Here is a 19,717-nt window from a genome sequence, read left to right as displayed (position 1 = left end):
GGCAAGGAAGTTAAAGTCCAAGTACCATTAGCATGTAAAGCTTGAAGCTCCTCAGCCATAGCACGTTGCCAATTGGGGTCAGTGGCAGCCTCGGCAAAGGAGGAAGGCTCCACAGTCCGACTGACAGAGTTAATGTAAGAAAAATGCTTGGGAGAGTAACGGTGATAAGAGAGAAAATTACAAAGTGGATATCGCGTACCTTGTGTAGAACCGGGTTGCGAAGTCGAAGATGGGTGGGATGGCAGAATCACCTGCGAGCAAACGTAGTCTTTTAAATAGGATGGAGGTTTATGGGCACGGGAAGAGGTGCGGGGAAGGGGAGGATTGGTAGGTAGTGGGGGGGGTAGGGATGTCCGTGGGTAAAAGGGTGAAAGGTAAGGAAGTAGCGGGGGGGAAGGAGGGGATGCCGAGAGGGCAAGGGCATGGTGAGGAACGGGTAATGGGGCAGTAAGGGAATCTGTGGGAGGCGTGGAAGGGGAGGAAGGTGGAGGAGGGTGAGGCGTCGGGGCAGGAAGGGGTGGGTTATATGTAAAGTCCAGAGGGGGTGGGATGGGTAGGGTAGGCGAAGAGGATGGGATAGGAGGGTGAGAAACGGCATAAGGGAAAGTACTTTCGTGAAAGATGACGTCTCGACTAGTGAAAATGCGGTGATTGTCGAGATCGTAAAGGGTATAGGCCTTTTGTCCATGAGGATAACCGAGAAAAATGCAACGATGAGCCCGAGGGGAAAATTTGGTGGTGGGAGTGACAGAGGTGGCATATGCCAGACAACCAAAGACGCGGAAGTGGTCATAAGATGGGGTTTTCGAAAAAAGAACCTCAAATGGGGATTTATGATGGAGAAGACGGGTAGGGAGACGATTGATGAGATAAGTAGCGGTAAGAACACATTCCCCCCAAAAGCACCCCATGATCAGAGAAAAAACTACGAAGAGATAAAAATTCACCACCATTGTCAGTACGAATGCATTGGATGGTAGTGCGGAATTGGGTAGTGACATAAGCAAAAAAATCCTTAATTAATTGTTGAGTGTCGGATTTATGTTTCATGAGGAAGACCCACGTAAAGCGAGAAAAATCATCCACAATGGTTAAGAAATAATTAGCACCAGAAAGAGAAGATTGACGATTCGGGCCCCAAATATCACAATGAATTAAAGCAAAAAGGAAAGTTGATGAAATTGAACTCAAAAGAAAAGGTTGACGAGTTTGTTTTGCCAACGGACAAACATCACAAATATGACTAGAATCAAAAGTGCAATTAAGAGAGCTAGATGCTAAAGCTTGCAAACGAGTGGAGGAGGGGTGACCAAGACGCCTATGCCAGAGGGAGGAGGGGATGGTAATGATGTTGCAGAGAGGTTGACGGGTGGGGAGAGAAGAGGTAAGGGCCACAAGGTAATACAGATCGCCACGTCGCTTACCCACACCAATCATCGCCTTCGAAACCAAGTCCTGCAAAACACACCAAGAAGGAAAGAAGGTTATGGAACACGATAATCCATCTGTAAGTTTACCAACCGATAAAAGGTCCACTCGGAAATTAGGGACACATAAAACATCCTTCAAAGTAACTGAGGAATTTAAAGGAAGAGTGCCGGTAAAAGTAATGGGAGCGGAAGCACCACTAGGCAAAGAAACAGGCGGCAAATGTGAAGGAGAACGATTAACCAAACATGAAGCAGAAGAAGTAATATGATCCGTAGCACCACTGTCAAGAATCCATTGACCATGACGAGAGGTGACAGGTAACAAACCTTGGGCAAAATCAGTAGTGAGCACGTCATTGGCCTGAGGAGGGGTGGTGGTGTCACGTAGAGCGGCTAGAACACGGGAGTGCTGCTCGGCAGAGAGGTCAGGCATGGCAAGCTGCAAGTCATGCAAAGTGGGCTGGGTCCCGTGCATTTGGTGGATCGTTGGAGTAGAAGAAGAGGCGGGGGCCTGGGTGCCTTGCACGTGATGGGCCTGGGTGAAATTATGGGGCCGGGAAGCAGAAAACCGTGGTTGCCGAGGAGGACTGGAAGGTGCATGGTTGCGGGAAGAACTGGAAGCAGTGGCACGGCGCGGTGGTCGCCACGGTTGGCCATGGAGGGGATGGCCAACGGGATAGCCATGAAGTTGATGGCAGGTGTCTCGGGTATGATAATCAAAATTGCAGTAGGTGCAGTGGAGGGGAGGACGAGCAGAGGAGGGACGGGACGGGCCACGAACAGCCATGGGAACGGCAGAGAAAGCTGCCGAAAAAAAAAATTAGGGCTAGGGTTATAAACCTGCTCTGTATACCATGTAGAAAAAGGTATGTAGGCTAAAAATTATATTTGTTATTGATACATGAATGTGGAAAAATGGAAGAGAATGCAAATGGAAGAGAATGCTTAATTTTTCATTATCTTTCTCTACAAGATTACAAGGATATATATATACATGATACAAATGTGTAGGTAGGACAAGGTAGCCGTCCTAGTGTGTAGGTAGGACAAGGTAGGACGGCTGTAGAGGACTTGACGGCTGTAAGACGGCTTGACGGCTGTAGGACGGCTTATTCTTCCAATAATAATATTATATACAATTACACAAGGACTCCAACCATATTCCTTATTTGTCTAACATTGCTTCAGTCGCCCGATTGGTAGCATCTTCGAGTCTAGTATGTTCGGTCCAAGTTCCGTTTCTAATGATACACCGGAGAGTGGTAGAGCCAACAAAATATCAGTAGAAGAATTCAACTCTGATGATGAAGGATGGCAAGATAAAGTTACTGGGGATGAAAGAGATAACATTGGAAAGCGATCCGTTTCAGGCAAAGAACCATCTATTGAGCATCCAGATGATGTTGTGGACCGTAGTGAAATTTCCACGTCTTTGTTGCTTAAAAACTGTTAAGGGTTGTCCTCTAGCTTGTAATTTAAGTTGGCTGTAAGATGTTGATGGTTGCCATGTTGAATCTAGCAGAGAGGAAAAGCAAGGATGTGGCGTATAGAAATGACCGCAACAATGTGGAAGGCGCACATTCTCAGGGCTGTAATTTCTCTGTTCAGACTTGCAGAGTCACATATGGTGGTGTAGATGGAGCGATAACACTTCTACAAGAACTAGAAGGGCAGGCGGTGATGGCGTACGTAATTTTTCTGGGATTTGATTTTTCATTTGCATAATTCTTTTAACTTAAGCTGTGATTGTACATCAGGTAGCGCTTGAGGAGACCAAAGAAGCAGATAAGACAACTGGTCAAGCAACACATAGGATTTCAAGAGGACTTCATGACAAGGTAAATTTCTTTTGTTCGTTAATACAGCCTATAGCAAGAACAAATGAACAATGGCTATAAAACCTATAAAAAGTTGTAGTCTGAGGCATTAGGCATTTCCTGGAAAGGAGCAATCAACTAAGAAATTGATGCAAAAGGGTTACTGACCTTTTGTACCGAACACTCAGAGTCACCCTTTCCCCTCACTGCCCTTAAACTTATCCAACTTCAAATTATACATGGTCTCCAGAGGAGTCCTCTGGGGAGGGCGCATCACTGCCTGAAGGGCTGTAGCAAAAGCTTCCCCCAACTGAGTAATATCGGGGAAACTAGGCTCAGAAGAGCGACGGGGTTCCCGACGAGGCGGCATAGTTCTGACAGAAGACACCAAAACCATTAGAATACTCACACAGACACAGGACTGCCAAACCTAGGCTCTGATACCAAACTGACACACCCCGACCGAAATCGGAGCGTGCTGGCCGTCACACAAAGGTGACGTAGCCATGTGCACGTGCGGAAGCTAATAAAATAGTAATATAAAAGTACGAACAATTAAAAACTAGCATACAAAGTACTAGAATAAGTGCTAGTAAGTGAGATACAAGTTCAGAGCAGGTCTATAGCAGCCCAAATAAAACGATAACAGTAGCACGCCCGAAGGCAGCCCTACAATATGAAGTGTCTGTCAGAACGCCGAAGAGCTCTCAAAGGAAACCACCGCAACGGCTAAGCAACTAGAACCTGGAGGGGCGCAAAACAAAAGCGTGAGTGGGCAAAACAAAGCTCTTTGAAAACCATTTAGCAAAATACGTTCTAACCCCTCGCCGTAAAACCTGTATACTTCCCAGAGAATAAACATATATACGTATGTATAGGTATGCCCAAAATGCTCAAGGGTATGCCAAACATGCTCAAGATATGCCATGCCAAAGCCATAATATGAATGTAAATGCCCAGGTATAAAATCATATCAACGTCATAACATCTGGCAGCCGGAGTCACCTAACATGACCTGTACGGCTGCATCTAGAGCTCAAATCTCAACTCTAAACTGAACCTGCCCACGAGTCGGAACCACTCAAGGTGGTCTGTACGACAGGCCTGGGTGTAACATATATATACGCTCTAGTGCTACGATCACGTGAAGACTGTGCGACTAATCGCGGGTCACCTACGAGTCGGAACCACCTAATGTGGTCTGTACGACAGGCCTATGCACCTAACTTGGATCCCAAGCTGAGCGTGTGGTGCGGGAGGTGAACATCACGTGAAGGACTGTGCCCTACTCTGGGCGGGAGCACTAACACCGGGGGTGCAGGTTATGAGCTCTCTAGGCATCTCAAACCACTACTGAAACATAAGCGTGAATGTCACTTACCTGGCACTTACCTGCGCGTCCACAGCACCCAATATGCATATGTATATGTATGCCACTAATAAAGCATGCAATGATGCATAAACGATAATAATAAAGTGCATGGCATAAATCAATTACCCTTTTTAATCTATTTCTGGGAATATAAATGTATATAGGTATATACGGAAAACAAAAGCCCACTCACTGGTAAGTAGAAGGGTCGTAGCCCCCCTGCCTCGCGTGACCACGCTCGTCCTCGGGGTACGTGTCACCTGTCCAAAAACTCCAAGCTCGGCCAACTTCGAACCAGGCCTTCCCGACGTCCAAATTCGTCCAACGAGCTACTCCGACGCTCCTGGGAACCTCACCAACACATCTACAAGCTGAAAATGGTATGTCTGAGCTCGCCTCGACCTCACGAGTTGAATGGTGTCCTTGGTTTCCTCGATCTGTGAGGATTTGGTGGGTTGTGGGTTTGTCCGTACGTAATAGGGTGAACGGGAAGGGTGAGAGAGAGATGAGAGACAGAGACAGAGACAGAGAGAGTGTGACAGGGTGTGAGAGTGTGTGTGTGTGTGGTCCAACACTTGCCACACCACACAAAACAACCCACAACGCGACAAAAACAAACTAGGGGTAAAAAGGTAATTTCACACGTGCGTTTAAAAATCCCGGGACGGGATGTCACATAAATAATGAATAAACACAAACTTAAAAATTTAAGCGCATCGAACTATTATTAATAGGACGGTGAGTGAGCAAAAATGGACTACGTATTTGGTTGCGCAGGATTAGGAAAATTTGGTAAATTAGCTTACTAAAATTTTGAAACATTTGTTTTGCCCACACGGTATGATTATGCGATACGTGTCCAATGCATGCAGATTCAGTCAATCGTTGTCTCCAGAATGTCGTGGACCAACGGAGGCGGACACGTGTAATTCTCCTGCGCGCGCTTTCTATCAGACGAACGAGTATATAAAGGCAGCCAAACCGAAAAAAGAAGCAATTAGGCCGTTCTGGAATTTTCTTCTACCAGGTACGAACATATATCACTGTTTCATATTTTTATTTTCCTCTCGCATTTTCTCGGCTGCCAAACAGAATATAACGAAGTTTTTATTTCTCTGTTCGATTTACTGTCCATAGAATCTTATGTCCCTAATTTTAACATACATTCATCTATTTTTCTACTATCCGTGATCATCTGCTCCGTATCAGTCGTAGAGCTCGCTTGCTGTGACGGTTTTAATTTTCATTTGAATTTCATGAGTTTTATTTGAAATTTTTTTGGTTAATGACTTGAATGATCGTTCGCTTACATGTTAATGTAGTGGTAAATACACATTTCGATAACTAATTAGTTTTGTGTGATTTAAGTTTTATGATTTTCTCTAATTATATGAAATTGATATGTTGATAATTTTGTTTTCAATCACTTGCCTTTGGTAAGTAACTAATCGATTTTATTTTTAATCAATTATATGAAATGCTTCAAAAGTTAGATTTTGAGTCATATATTTTGTTGTTTTGTAGCATAATAGCATACCTAATTGAACTTAAAACAGTGGTTTTTTGAACATTTTTATTCGTGGTTTTTAATGTGTTATTATAAAGAATAACTATACTAGCATTTTCTGATTCCAGAGGGAAAAACACCAACAAAATGCAAAGTGAAAGAGACACTAGAGATGGTGTTTCTCGGTCACGCGGACCGGTAGATGGTTTCCAGGGATTTGGGTCCAGAAGAAGCATGTTCCCTAGCCTTTTTGGTGGAAGGGATCCATTTGGTGATCCCTTCTTCAGTCGCCCGATTGGTAGCATCTTCGAGTCTAGTATGTTCGGTCCAAGTTCCGTTTCTAATGATACACCGGAGAGTGGTAGAGCCAACAAAATATCAGTAGAAGAATTCAACTCTGATGATGAGGGATGGCAAGATAAAGTTACTGGGGATGAAAGAGATAACATTGGAAAGCGATCCGTTTCAGGCAAAGAACCATCTATTGAGCATCCAGATGATGTTGTGGACCGTAGTGAAATTTCCACGTCTTTGTTGCTTAAAAACTGTTAAGGGTTGTCCTCTAGCTTGTAATTTAAGTTGGCTGTAAGATGTTGATGGTTGCCATGTTGAATCTAGCAGAGAGGAAAAGCAAGGATGTGGCGTATAGAAATGACCGCAACAATGTGGAAGGCGCACATTCTCAGGGCTGTAATTTCTCTGTTCAGACTTGCAGAGTCACATATGGTGGTGTAGATGGAGCGATAACACTTCTACAAGAACTAGAAGGGCAGGCGGTGATGGCGTACGTAATTTTTCTGGGATTTGATTTTTCATTTGCATAATTCTTTTAACTTAAGCTGTGATTGTACATCAGGTAGCGCTTGAGGAGACCAAAGAAGCAGATAAGACAACTGGTCAAGCAACACATAGGATTTCAAGAGGACTTCATGACAAGGTAAATTTCTTTTGTTCGTTAATACAGCCTATAGCAAGAACAAATGAACAATGGCTATAAAACCTATAAAAAGTTGTAGTCTGAGGCATTAGGCATTTCCTGGAAAGGAGCAATCAACTAAGAAATTGATGCAAAAGGGTTACTGACCTTTTGTACCGAACACTCAGAGTCACCCTTTTCCGTTTTCTTACGGTCAAATATGGAGCAAGTGTATGGAGTGGGTTTGCTCATTGTATTGCTTGAGGGATTAATCTCATGTACGTGATAACCATGTTACTATCTTGTTCAAGTTTAATGGGACTGGATTGTATGCTATTGTTTCAGAATGTATTCATTTCTGCCCATTTTATTTTCTCAATCTGTGGTTTTTGTTATTGTTGCATAGATCATTTTGTGGCTGTTATTAAATCAATCTCTTTCTCACATCTTCTAAGTAAGCATCACGAAAGGCATCAGAAAAATTAATTATGAACTTATTATTGGAATTAAGATGATTGTGTTGGTTATGTAGGGCCATTCTGTTACAAGGAAGCTTATGTCAGATGGAAAGGTGGATGTGTTGCAAACTTTACACAATTTAAATGAAGGTTTGATATACATGTAGTCTCACATGCGTGAGCATAAGAGAGTTCTTTGAAAATGGTCGTATAAACTTCTTTTGTCCTATATATACATCCGCCATACCTGTGATTTGTCTGTACAAGTAAATGTTAGTGTTTGTTCTACAGTTCCTTTCCTCTTCCCTCCTCTTTCTTGGGAGGTTTTTGAGTGTTAACTTCCTTGTTGGCGTGTAATTGTGTATACTAGACACCATAGGGAATGTTGCGTTTCAGAATTCAGTTTTTCTTAACCAAGTAATGAATGATATTGGTACGACAATATATCTATAGGTTCCGGTAGCAGAGAACAGATGGGAAAAGCATTTTCGGCAGCGGGGCTTCTTCCACCTTCAGAGCAAGCACAGAGCACCAGAGGAATGTGTATGAGAGTCAGAGATTTCTGCCATGATCAATAGCACTTGTAAATCTCTTTCAGTATTCTTAAATTACAAATGTTGATCGAGTCAATACTCCAACAGGCAACGGCAATATGCCCTCCCTCTCTACAACCAAACACAATGTTACAAGGCAATCGGCTTCAAACTAAAGATAAATCAATATTTTTAAGGAATTTTCATTGCTCTGTTGACCTTATTCCAAGTTCGATTTATGATTTCTACCTGGAGGCTCCTCGTCATAGGTAAGGTAGACTTGTAATTTTGAATAATGTTATTCCAAAGTGTTGTATTTCCGATATTTATATGGAATTATATTCTGCAATATCATTTTTATATTGATTTAAATTGGGTTACTGCACATTTGATTGATTCACACTTGGAGTTCAGTTTAGTCAACTGTGATTACTGCATCTTTTTAATTGTATTATTCCAAGATTAACTGTAGGTTTTCCATCTTTAGTATAACTTATTGTGAAATTGAAATATATATATATATGGACGAATCTGTGGAACGGCCCTAGGCCCGGGGTTGGTACTTGGTACAAAACCCCAATTCCAAAACACGATTTAAAATTTAATAAATAAATAAAGGATAAAAATAAAATTCCAATAAAATTGCTCTTAGACAAATTACCAAGAATTTTTACAAACATACCAGCACTAGTAAACTCCAAGCCTCCTATCTATTACCAACTCAGTTCGTCTAACCTCTAGGATTGCCTAGTTCGTAAACTTGCAGTCTACGATTGCCTAGTTCGTAAACTTGCAAAATTTAGTTAGGGTGAGCTTGAAAGGTTCAGCGGGAACCTATAAATGCATATACATATAATTGACAAAATTCAGATACCAAAGAAGTAATTTAAATACACGTAAGGGACCTATATCTTTAGAAACGGTTTGGATGGTTGAAATATATTACGAAATATGCCCCCAAAAAATGCGTCAAATGTTATGTAAAAAAATGGTGGCACTAATTCAACCCCACACACATACACATCAATTTCCTATTTTTGTGTTGTGTAGGTTTTTTGTTCATGTACTCTATTCTAGTTGACTTGTGTTGTTACTTTCGTTTTCTGCCATCCTTGGTTGGAAGTTTGTGAGGCCGCACTTGCCTACTGACTGGACGTCCATGGTTACTTCTTTCATGGAGTACGGTGCGGACAAGCTATGCTGTATTAAAAAGTTGAAGGGCTTGCTCAACTCAATAAAATCCTCCAACTTATAAATTGAGAAAAGTTTACAGCATCAGAACATGCTTTAGTTTAGCGACCTAAATGCTGCTCACAACCTGCATAATTTATGTGATATCTAGCTTCGTACCTTTCATACCAAAGAAATAACAAGAACGCTTTTGCTTGCACATTAGGTTGTGGGCCTCTTGGTTTTGGGTGTTTTTAACTGTTTAATTTGATTTTTGGTATTGTTTAGATCTATTTTCAATCTTAGTCATTCATTTCCGTATAACTCAAATATTACGTAACATTGAAGAAAAATCTCTTGCTTCTCAGTGTTGTGGTAAACTCTGGGCTTCCCCTTTAGCGGTACTAATTTTTGTTTTACTTTGTAATTTAGGCTTAAAAACTCATTTCAGTAACAAAGAGAGAGATGAAAATTTAAGATATAAATTGTTCTTCCATCTGCTGGTTGCGGAGGTGTTGGTTTTACTAGGCTGATCCGCGCTATTTGCACCATAAGGAAGAGAAGTTGAATGAAAAACTGAAACAACGGCCTCGCGAAAAATGCCCTGAATTTCATACTTAGGGTTCAACGACCGGATGAGCCACGTCGATGTTAAAACTAATAAAGTAGCAATCTCAAAGAATTTCAACGTCAACTCGGCAACAGGCTCGACATCATAAGTTAAAAGGGATGAAACAACAATCAGGAAGAAGAAATAGCTGTGCTGAAAACTTTGAGAATATCACCCGGTGAATTCGTTAAAACATAACTAGTTCAACTCCTTACAATCCACATCTGTATTCTCATCCACTGATAGCAAATATCTCATTAGAAAGAAAAACAAAATTTCAAAACAGCATTAATTTTAACAGTACCACGCGTAAAACGGAATAAGCGAACAAGGTTCTTGGATGACCCGGCATCTTAATCTTCCTCCTCCCCTTCATTCTCGGCAATGTTGAAGTACCTCAGTTCGTAGACGTTTCTATCCTTGTTGGAAGCAATCACTCGTAGCCAATCTCGCACGTTGTGCTTCTTTAGATATTTCTTTGTCAAGTACTTCAGATACCTGAACCACAAAAACAACAAAAATATTTGTAAAACTACACAAAAACTTTACTCCATTTTTCAGTTACAGTTACGGGCAAAGAACTTGTTTAACCTAGGGTTGCATAAAATGAAAATAGAAACCTAAAATGGAATGCAGGATGAGTCACAATCATCCAACTAAACAAAGAGACGAAATCCTTTTTTTTTTTTTTTTTTTTTTTTTTGAGTTTATTATTTCAGGATTTTAAACACAAAATGATATAATCTATAAGCTCGAGCTGCTCTACAAAAATGACGGTTTAACAAAATTAACAGAAGAGTCAAACAAAGGATCAAATGTTAATATTTATGAACGACGTAGAATTCAGTTGAAATGAGTACCTAGGAGTATTTCGAAAAATCAACTTCACTAAGCATTAACCTTCAGATGGCTATGCAGATTTGCTCTAATATCTATAAGCATTTGACAGTTAAAATGTAAAATAGCTATCATCACAGAGACAGCAAGTCATCAGAGCAAAATTCAAAGGATGCTCTGCACAAAAGGGCTAGATTTCATCCATTAAGCACACTAAAAAGAAAGAGAACTAAATAGAATTCAATGCATGTTAAACATCAATGTCTGGATCAAGACACAAATATTCCAAAGAAAGTCATGCTAAACTCACCAAGCATTAAAAAGAATGCACGAATTTAATAAATTAACCACACCTTCAATTAGTCATACAAGAATTAATCATGAAAGATCAACAAAAATACCTCTTTGAGAAGTTACTGTCAGAGCTAACAGTGATCTTGCTCTTCTCACGGGTCACACTGACAGCATCGCCAAGTGCACCAGCCTTGCCTCCAACCTTGATCCTCTCCTGAAGAAACTTCTCAAGGGATGCAATGTCCATGATCTTGTCCTCCACAGGCTTTCCACAGTCAATGGTAAAAGTCACACCCTTCTTTTTCCCCTTGGGACCTGCTGCTGCAGTTCCTCGACTCATTGTCGATTATCTCCTGCTGCCAAAATACAGAACAAATATAAGCCCAACATTCACGAGAACAAATACCACATTTGCATACATCTTTGTACATCAAAATATGCATACAAATCACACGAAACAAATCAATGTATTAAGATTCGGCAGCACTGCACACACACCGTATATGTCCAAATCTCTACACAAACATACATACATACATACATACATATATATATATATATATATGTCAATTATTTCCTTGTAAAACCTCATAATTACATCACTAAGCATAAAACTTCATCAGTTCAACACGAATACCAACCGAAAGGTGAAGATTTCACATTTTAACTATCACTTCAACCCAAAAGCACCATGAATTTAAATCCAACAAAACGAACAACGACTTCATTGAATTATACTAAAAACAACAGTCTGAACTCTGAATTATGAACCTAAGAATCTAGCAATTTCGATACCAAGAACAACACCACCTAAAATTTGAATTAAACCCAAAATAAATTATAAAAACAAAACAAATCCATTGAAAAATATAGTGTTATCACAGAAAAATTAAATTAATAAATCATCTGCAGGATGCGACGGAGCCACACAAAGGGTCAACAAGTAAACGAAAAACCAGAACGTACCGGGAGTTGAGAGGGAACGGGGTGATGGGTTCTGTTGGAAAATGAGAGATAACTGAAGACAACCAAGAGGTTCAAGCACGCGGCGGCAGAGTGCTAATATACAGGAGGAGAAATGAGTTAGGGTTTATCAGCCTTTTGTCGACTATTGGGCCGACTTTGCGGGCCTCCCTTATTGCGTTTGGTCCTCTTTCCAGCCTTTGGAAAACGATGTGGAATTCACTCAGTTAGGGTTCTATTTGAGACGAGAATTTTTTTTTTTTTAATAAATAATATTATCTATACTAGAAGATAGGGGAGTGGCTTAATCTCACAATAGGCTTCATAATTTGCTAACTATAATGTGCTTCAAATTTTCCTTTAGATAGAATCGAATCTAGGACATCTTACTTATCAATGACTAAATCGTAATATTAACTGACTTTAAAACGAAAATTAGGACTTGATATAAAAAAACATATTAGTAGTGGAGCATGCCTATTTTCATATGTAACTTAGGAAAAGACAAACATATAATTACTAAAAGGTAGTGCAAGTATAAATCATGGCACTTTAAAGAAATATTTGTATTTCATCTTAAATTTTTATTGGGTAAATCTCAGTTTACTATATTTCCTGGTTTTCAACATTTGGTTTATGAAATTTTTTTAGTCTCAAAGTCATATCTAAAACGTTAACTGATAATGTTAATTTGCTATGTTTTTATTTTCTCTGTCGATTTGATTGAATTTCTGGTTCTCCTTCTTGTTTTCTTGGATCAAAATCTGTGGGTCGGTGTGCGGGGAGGGTGAGTGCAGAGGAGAGTAGGGAGGGAGAAGGAGGGGATTGGGTGGGTGTGCGGGGAGGTTGGGTGCAGGGAAGAGAAGGGAGGGGTGAACGAACGCCCAGAAATTTTTATTTATTTATTTATTTATATTTTTTATTTTTAATTTTTAATTTTTAATTTTTTTTAATTTTTTAATATTCATGTGTGTCCTATATTGACACATGACGTTTAATTATTGTCCACGTGGTTGTCACGCTATCAGTTAACGGCTGATTTAACACTAATGAATGTATAAGACTGTCCCAAAATTAACATTTTAGGTATGACACTGGACGAAAAAAACTTCATGTATTAAAAGTTGAAAACCATGAAACTTGAGGATAGTAAACTAAGATTTACTCATTTTTATTTGTAACAGTATTACATATATTTAGAAACAAAATATCACTAAACTAATATTTAGTTGATAATCACATATTTAAAGTGCATAAATCACTTGTAAAAATTAAAAAGCACCTCTCTACATGCGGAGGAAGTCCTAAAATGTCAGTTTTTGTGTAAATATTTAATTTTTATCAGATAGTATATAATTTTGTTGATATTTCAATTGTCGGATTTGATCCATAGACAAAAACTTGTTTGCCATAGGGTATGGATTAAATTCAAATTTAGTTCTACAATAGCGGTAGAGGCTATGGAGGGCAAAACCATTATAATGTATTATTTATTATACATATGCTTTTTAATGCTTTTTAGGTTAAATTGTATTTGAAATTGGTATAATTCCTCACCTTAATCCTTGATATTTGAAGTCGATATGAGTGGTTCCTAAGTTTGTTCAATATCAATCATTTTGGTCATTCTGTTAACATTTTCCATTATATAAGGATAAAATGATAAAAATACGCTACATTTTTGTCAAATCACTTTGGCCCATTATTTATTAAATTGAGGTTATTTTTATCATTTTGGTTTTTATTTAATTGAAATTTTTACCGAAGTACTAAAATGATTAATGGTGAACAAAATCAGAAACTACTTCTATTGATTTCAAATCTTAGAAACCAAATGAAGAGTTATGTCCCATTTTGGTAAAAAAAATCAGTTTTGTAATAATGAAAAGACCATTCTAACCCTATCAACAAAACTATAGAGTAAATTAGACACAAAATAGTTCTACGATTTTGTTCTCTCTCGCACAACTAGTTAACCATATCATATCAGTTGTCTCCATAACCCCCTATTTTCCACGTTTTCTTCCAAATAAAATAAATTTTTAGTAACGAAATAGTTAACAACAAAATAGTTGCTAAGATATAAACAATCTCTTCAGCGACCAAAAAGCTTTAGCGACCAAAACCATTTATATTTTCTCCTTTTTTAAATTTAATCTTTAAAATTTTAGTAACCACGTACATAGCATGAACAATTGCTTGTATTTATTTAAGTGAGAGTAGGATTTGGTGAAACATGTAAAATACCAACAAATGCAGCTCCCTATTCATAATTGTACAATCTCCACGGGCCGGCACAAGAAGGACCAGTATTTGTCATATAGTTATATTGCACTTCCTACAATGCTCGTCCTTTTGGTCGGTTGGGCTGAAAACTGAGACGAACCAGTAGACCCCGCCAACGAAGAGAGCCATTTGACTTGCGAAGCTGTAGAAAGATAGAGGGACAAAGAGTGAGCACAAGACGGAAAGAAAATTTTGAGCCTGCCATGGCAGCTGGGTGGAGATGGAGAGCGACGATGATGTTGTAAAGGGACGCCTAGCCAACTATTTTAGCCGATTTCTTTTTTGGAGTGTATTAGATAAGCGGGTATGGAGCGCATAAGTGGCTTTGATCCGTTTAATTAATCTGACACTTATTTAGTACACTAGCTAACTGGCACACGCGATATGAGTGCGAAAATCGTTCGTGGTCACACTACAAAAGCCTTCTTACCGCTGTTGTTACGTGCCTATCTCTATCAAATCCCATGTACCTGATATTTTTATGCACGTCTGCCAATTTTTTATTTTTGTCACTCAATTCATTTGGTAATGGTTACCGGTTTTATTGTTTAATTTATAGAACCCTAACAAGCTTAAAATATACAATAAATTTTAAAAGGACAAAAGAATAACCCGCCGGAAAATCTACAAAACACCTCTCTGTGTTGGAGTTTGACGTTCATGTTATTTATAACCTGCACTCTCTATGTTGGAGTTTGACGTTCATGTTATTTATAACCTGCACATGGGATTGCAAGGGTATAATGCAATTCGTAAGTGGAATGGAACCCTTACGAAATTTCATTTTGGGCAAGCTGTCTGCACCTACTGAAACCATAACCAAAACATCACAAAGCTCCTGCTTCGATTCGTCATACCAACCGTAATTACGTTGGCATTCTCACCACATTTAAAACCGATCGTTAATCCAAAAATAAATAATTTAAAAACAAAACCCAACATCCATCATAACCGACGGAAACCACACTACGTCCTCAACTCATCACCATCATCAGCCACCACCACATTTCTCTTCCGATCTCTGTCTCGTCCCCATAAAAAATCCACCCGGCCACCAAACCCAATCTCTTTGTCTTGTGTTGGACCACACACCCCGAATCTGTGATGCCAATAACAGAAAAAGAAAATAGAGAGAATGAGAGAGGAATCAGGAATGAAGGTGGTTCAATTTTGAAATTTAAAAAACAGTAAAATTCGTGTATATACAATTACTAAAGTGTCCATAATTTTTTTTTCTATTCAGTTTTATTTAGAGGGCTATAATAATAATAATTGTTTGATGGTTTGGTTGACCATCAAAGTTTTAGTAATATGTAGTTTAAGTAAACGCACCAACCCAAATAAGTTGTGTATCAGTGATTCCAACACTTCACAGCCTAAATTCCTCTTAAAGTTGAACGTCTTTTAGTCCCCTCCAATATCTCAAATACATAGTGAAAAAAATACATACATAAAAGGTGAGAGGACTATTAACTAAGAAATGTTGTGAAGATCGATATTGAATATGTATTGAGGGGATACATCTCAATCGAGTCGCCAATTTTGAACTTGTAAACTGAGGCAAATCCGAGACTAATGATGCATGAGAGATTGATGAGTGGATTTGAATGTCATGCTCGCATTATGCTTGTAGGTAGGTGACACAGAAAGTCATAAGAATCTGCACATATAATGCGACACCAACATGCATGCCTAGGAGATTTTACTAGTATTTTTTTTTTTTAAATACAACAATAAATTTATAGTAAAGTTGGGAAAATAAATTGTTTTGGACTTGCTATTTATGAGATTTGAACATGAGATATCCCAAAATAAGTCTCAAATTTTCACTAGCAACTGAATTACAGAGATATGACAACAATTTATTGCTACCTTACACAATACCAATCGTTTTAATCCTATTACAAGCCACGCTACAAGATTATCGAATGACATTCAAATCTACTGCTACGAGTTTCATTAATCTGGAACAACAATCCAAGAAATGGATTCTGCGAAGATCTCGCAGCGTTTTGGTTTGTTAAGGACAGGGCGTAATCTGATATCTAAGCTTTCCACTAACAATAACAGAGAATTAAGGCACCAATCTCTTAAAAGAATCAAGGATTTAACATAATGAGTAATAGAGGACCCTCTCCATAACAATGAAAAAAATAATAGAAGATGAAATCCAGCAAAAACCTGATTACGGAACTTAAACATCCAAACAAAAATCAACTATCAAACCTGATGTGATGTTCATTTAGTTCCCAAATTGAAGCAAACAAAGAAGATAACAAACTAAAAACTGGTCCTGCTTTTAATGTGTACACCCGAAATATCGGACTTAAGCCACAAGAGTGCTGGCGGTGGTAGATTCACTGTACAAAGAGATTAACAAAAATAAGCAATTGAAGAAAAACTAGTTGACAAAAAAAAACCCAAGATATAATTACAATTGAGCAAGGAGCAGAACCAATGCTCTTCATGATGCGCACTAGTACAAGCAGTCACGAAAAGGTGGATAAGTTCACTTCAAGAACTACTCCAGCCTCACTTTCACGTATGACACTCTAGAACTAGCATGTTTAATTAATTGGGCGAAACCAAACGCTAATACTTCACATCTCACATAGATTTCATTTCTGAGGGGAAAATTTTAGAAATATACAATGTTCTTGACAGGAAATAAGATTCCCACACACAGTGGGTTTCTTCAGATATTGGAAGTCCAGAAAAGGCGACATAATTCATAATAAGCAGAAGAATCTTAAATTGTTTCAAGGAGCTAGGGCGACATCTATTTCCAATATTGAAATGCAGACATGTATGGTACTTGCATGACTCTTTGAGCGCTAGCAGGATAATAACAAACAGTACCCACTAACAAACCCCTTCCAACCCTAGCATTAAGTGAACAATTCCAGTATGCGTCTACAAGTTAGGTTAATCAAAACCCCATCCCCATGATATATGAAGACAAAACAAATCCAAAAGCAAAAACAGATACTTACTATTTCCACACTGGGGGAAGCTTCTTTGTCTTCTTGTAGTAACGAGCAAGGCGATGGATTCTGCTCTCAACCAGGATCAATCTAAACTTAGAATCCTTGTCCTTCCTGTTCCTCTCCAAATGCTTCCTGATTGAGACAGCTTTCTTGATGAGGTGGTACAAATCCTCAGGAATTTCTGGAGCAAGACCTAACCCATAAAGAACAAAGGGCAAAGAAATCATTTACTCATTTGACTCCAAAGCGTAAAACAAAATATGAAAATAAACATCAACGAAAGACACACCATGAGCCTTCAGAATACGCAATATCTTGCTTCCCGTAACACTCTTCACCTGAGCAATCCCATGAGAATCACGGAGAATAACACCAATTTGAGAGGGCGTCAGGCCCTTCTTGGCAAACTTGCAGATGTTCTCCTCAACCTTAAAAACAAAAACCAACCACGTAAGTATAATAAACAATGAACAACTGTATATAATTCCTTAGCATGGGAAATCAATCCTCTTGGAAATATTAGTAGTTAAAATACAACGAAACAAACTTCATTTGTTCAATCAAGGGGAATGGGGTTGCAGCGATTGGCATTGCCGCTAATGTATCATACCATTCATTGTAGATATAAAGGCATAATAACAAAACAGGTTAAATGAACACTGCACACAGAAAACAAACATGAGGTTTTGATTATTCTAAAATGAAAATGTTGAAAGCCACTTGACAAGAACCCAAAAAAATAAATAAAAAAAACAGTGATTAAGGGTTACAGTGACTGCAAAGATGACAACAACAATCAGACTCAAAGTTTTATTCCCAAATGAAATTAAAAGAAATAGATTTTTTTTTTTTCACATATTATCAATAAAATATCAATAGTTCATTTTTTGTCTTCCCTCGCTACATTTATCGTCAATCAATCCATTTATGGAAATAATACATAGAAAAACAGTTCGCCCGATAAGGTTCTGTTTGGTAGCTCATTAACCAAATAAACCCATGAACCAAATTTATAATGACAAAAAGAAAACTCGTTTGCCATCCGATACCGATCGGATAAGAACACCCACTTTAATTTTCGTTTTTCCCCCAAAGTGGGGACATGAAATCGAGCTAAATACTCAAAATTTACATCAATTCTCATCAACCAAACAAATCATAACACAAACCAATTGACATATTCAACAGTTGAAGAGTTATGGTTTTCTCACATCCTGAGTAGAGATCTTCAACCAGCTCGGAGGGGTCCTCTTGTACGGTAGAGCGGAAGCCGAAATACCCTTACTGCAAAACAGCACGAAGAAAATGGGTCAGGTTAAAACGAATCGTGATGGAGTTGATTAGCGGAGTTTGTTCGGAGAATAAGAAGGAAAGAACGAACCCTCCGCTGTGCATACGCCCCATCCTGACTGCCTTGCCGTCGTCTCAAACCCCTTCCTCGTTAGTCTAAGTTTTGGCTTCCTTTGTTGCCCGCCGATAAACCCTAACATATAGTGGGTAGGTTTTCACTCTGTTTTTTTATTTTGGGGGTTTAACTCATTTTTGGATTTTGTTTATTGAGTTGTTTTATTTACACACTCCCTTCTTTTTTTTTTTTTTGTGGGGTGGGGGTAACTATTTTTGGATTTTTTATTGAGATGGTTTAGACCAACTTCAATCCATGGCCTAAAATCTATAATCTTCCTTATATTCCCCCCAATCCATTCTAACCCTAGTTCTAATTTGGAATTACAACCTAAAACCTATAAAAATGTCAGATTCCGGACAAGATTTGAGTTTGGGTTAGTGGGTTGGCCTACGTCTGCACGTGGACACGCCAGCAAAAAGGAAAGCGCTCGGCACTTAACACGCCTCACGCCTCAAACGCGCTAAAGCTTTAAAGCCCCAAGGTCCCACCCACGTGGGTGTTGTCGGCCTTGTTGCTGAGCCCAATTACTCTTTCTTCATCTATGGCATGGATTAATTAGATCCAATGGCTTTTTCTGCAACCCTACTCAATATTTTTTTTTTTAGCTTTATATTTATAAATTCATTGAATCCAACGACTAAGATCTACTACGATTAAATCAATGATAAAAAATAAAAAATAAAAAAATAAAAAATAAAAATTAACGGTCCAAATTTAAATTCAATGGCTAAAATAAGATCTAATATACATCTTTATCATGTATTTCATATACTTCTATAGTGTTTTATGAGTTTCATGGTGTCGACTTAGTGATTTTATTTATCAGAATCTAAATATTTTTAGGTTAAAATATTCATAAAATTAAATTAGGATAGTCTACATATTTTTGTGTTTTAAAAAAAGTTAATTTAAAAAAAAATTAACCTAAATTCATTCTTTAATAATATTGGGCTAAAATTTTAGGCAAGAATGGTTGGAGAAGAAAAGTTGTTTCTGGATTAAAACCTAAATTTTATGGGCTAAAAATTTTAGGTTTTAGGCCAAGGGTTGGAGATGGTCTTAGGATGTGACAGCCCGTCCCGGACTTTTGGTACCGTAGAGGTGAAATGACGATTTTGCCCCTATCATG

General features: G+C 38.5%; 2 protein-coding genes across 3 annotated transcripts; both read right to left on the bottom strand.

The window, feature by feature from the left end:
* Positions 1-9,980: 9,980 nt before the first annotated feature.
* Positions 9,981-12,047, bottom strand: LOC137734888 (large ribosomal subunit protein eL22y-like). 2 transcript variants are annotated; one of them, XM_068474203.1, is made up of 3 exons: positions 11,911-12,047; positions 11,052-11,300; positions 9,981-10,311 (listed from the first exon to the last, which is right to left on the bottom strand). In XM_068474203.1, the coding sequence occupies exons 2-3, from the start codon at positions 11,282-11,284 to the stop codon at positions 10,167-10,169; spliced, it is 378 nt and encodes a 125-aa protein (XP_068330304.1). In that variant the 5' UTR covers positions 11,285-11,300; positions 11,911-12,047; the 3' UTR covers positions 9,981-10,166. The 2 variants fall into 2 exon arrangements, with proteins under 2 accessions (XP_068330304.1, XP_068330305.1); XM_068474204.1 differs by having other exon boundaries at positions 11,052-11,297; positions 11,911-12,043.
* A 4,180-nt stretch (positions 12,048-16,227) lies between these two features.
* LOC137734839 (small ribosomal subunit protein uS15-like) lies at positions 16,228-18,710 on the bottom strand. Its single transcript, XM_068474134.1, has 5 exons — positions 18,562-18,710; positions 18,392-18,464; positions 17,470-17,608; positions 17,187-17,373; positions 16,228-16,553 (listed from the first exon to the last, which is right to left on the bottom strand). Exons 1-5 carry the CDS (start codon positions 18,582-18,584, stop codon positions 16,520-16,522), a joined length of 456 nt encoding a protein of 151 aa, XP_068330235.1. The 5' UTR covers positions 18,585-18,710; the 3' UTR covers positions 16,228-16,519.
* Between the last annotated feature and the right edge of the window lie 1,007 nt (positions 18,711-19,717).

The sequence above is a fragment of the Pyrus communis genome, chromosome 5 (genome assembly GCF_963583255.1).
Source record: "Pyrus communis chromosome 5, drPyrComm1.1, whole genome shotgun sequence".
Classification (NCBI taxonomy): domain Eukaryota; kingdom Viridiplantae; phylum Streptophyta; class Magnoliopsida; order Rosales; family Rosaceae; genus Pyrus; species Pyrus communis.
Note: the sequence above shows the minus strand (reverse complement) of the source record. Positions and strands in the feature narration are given on the sequence as shown.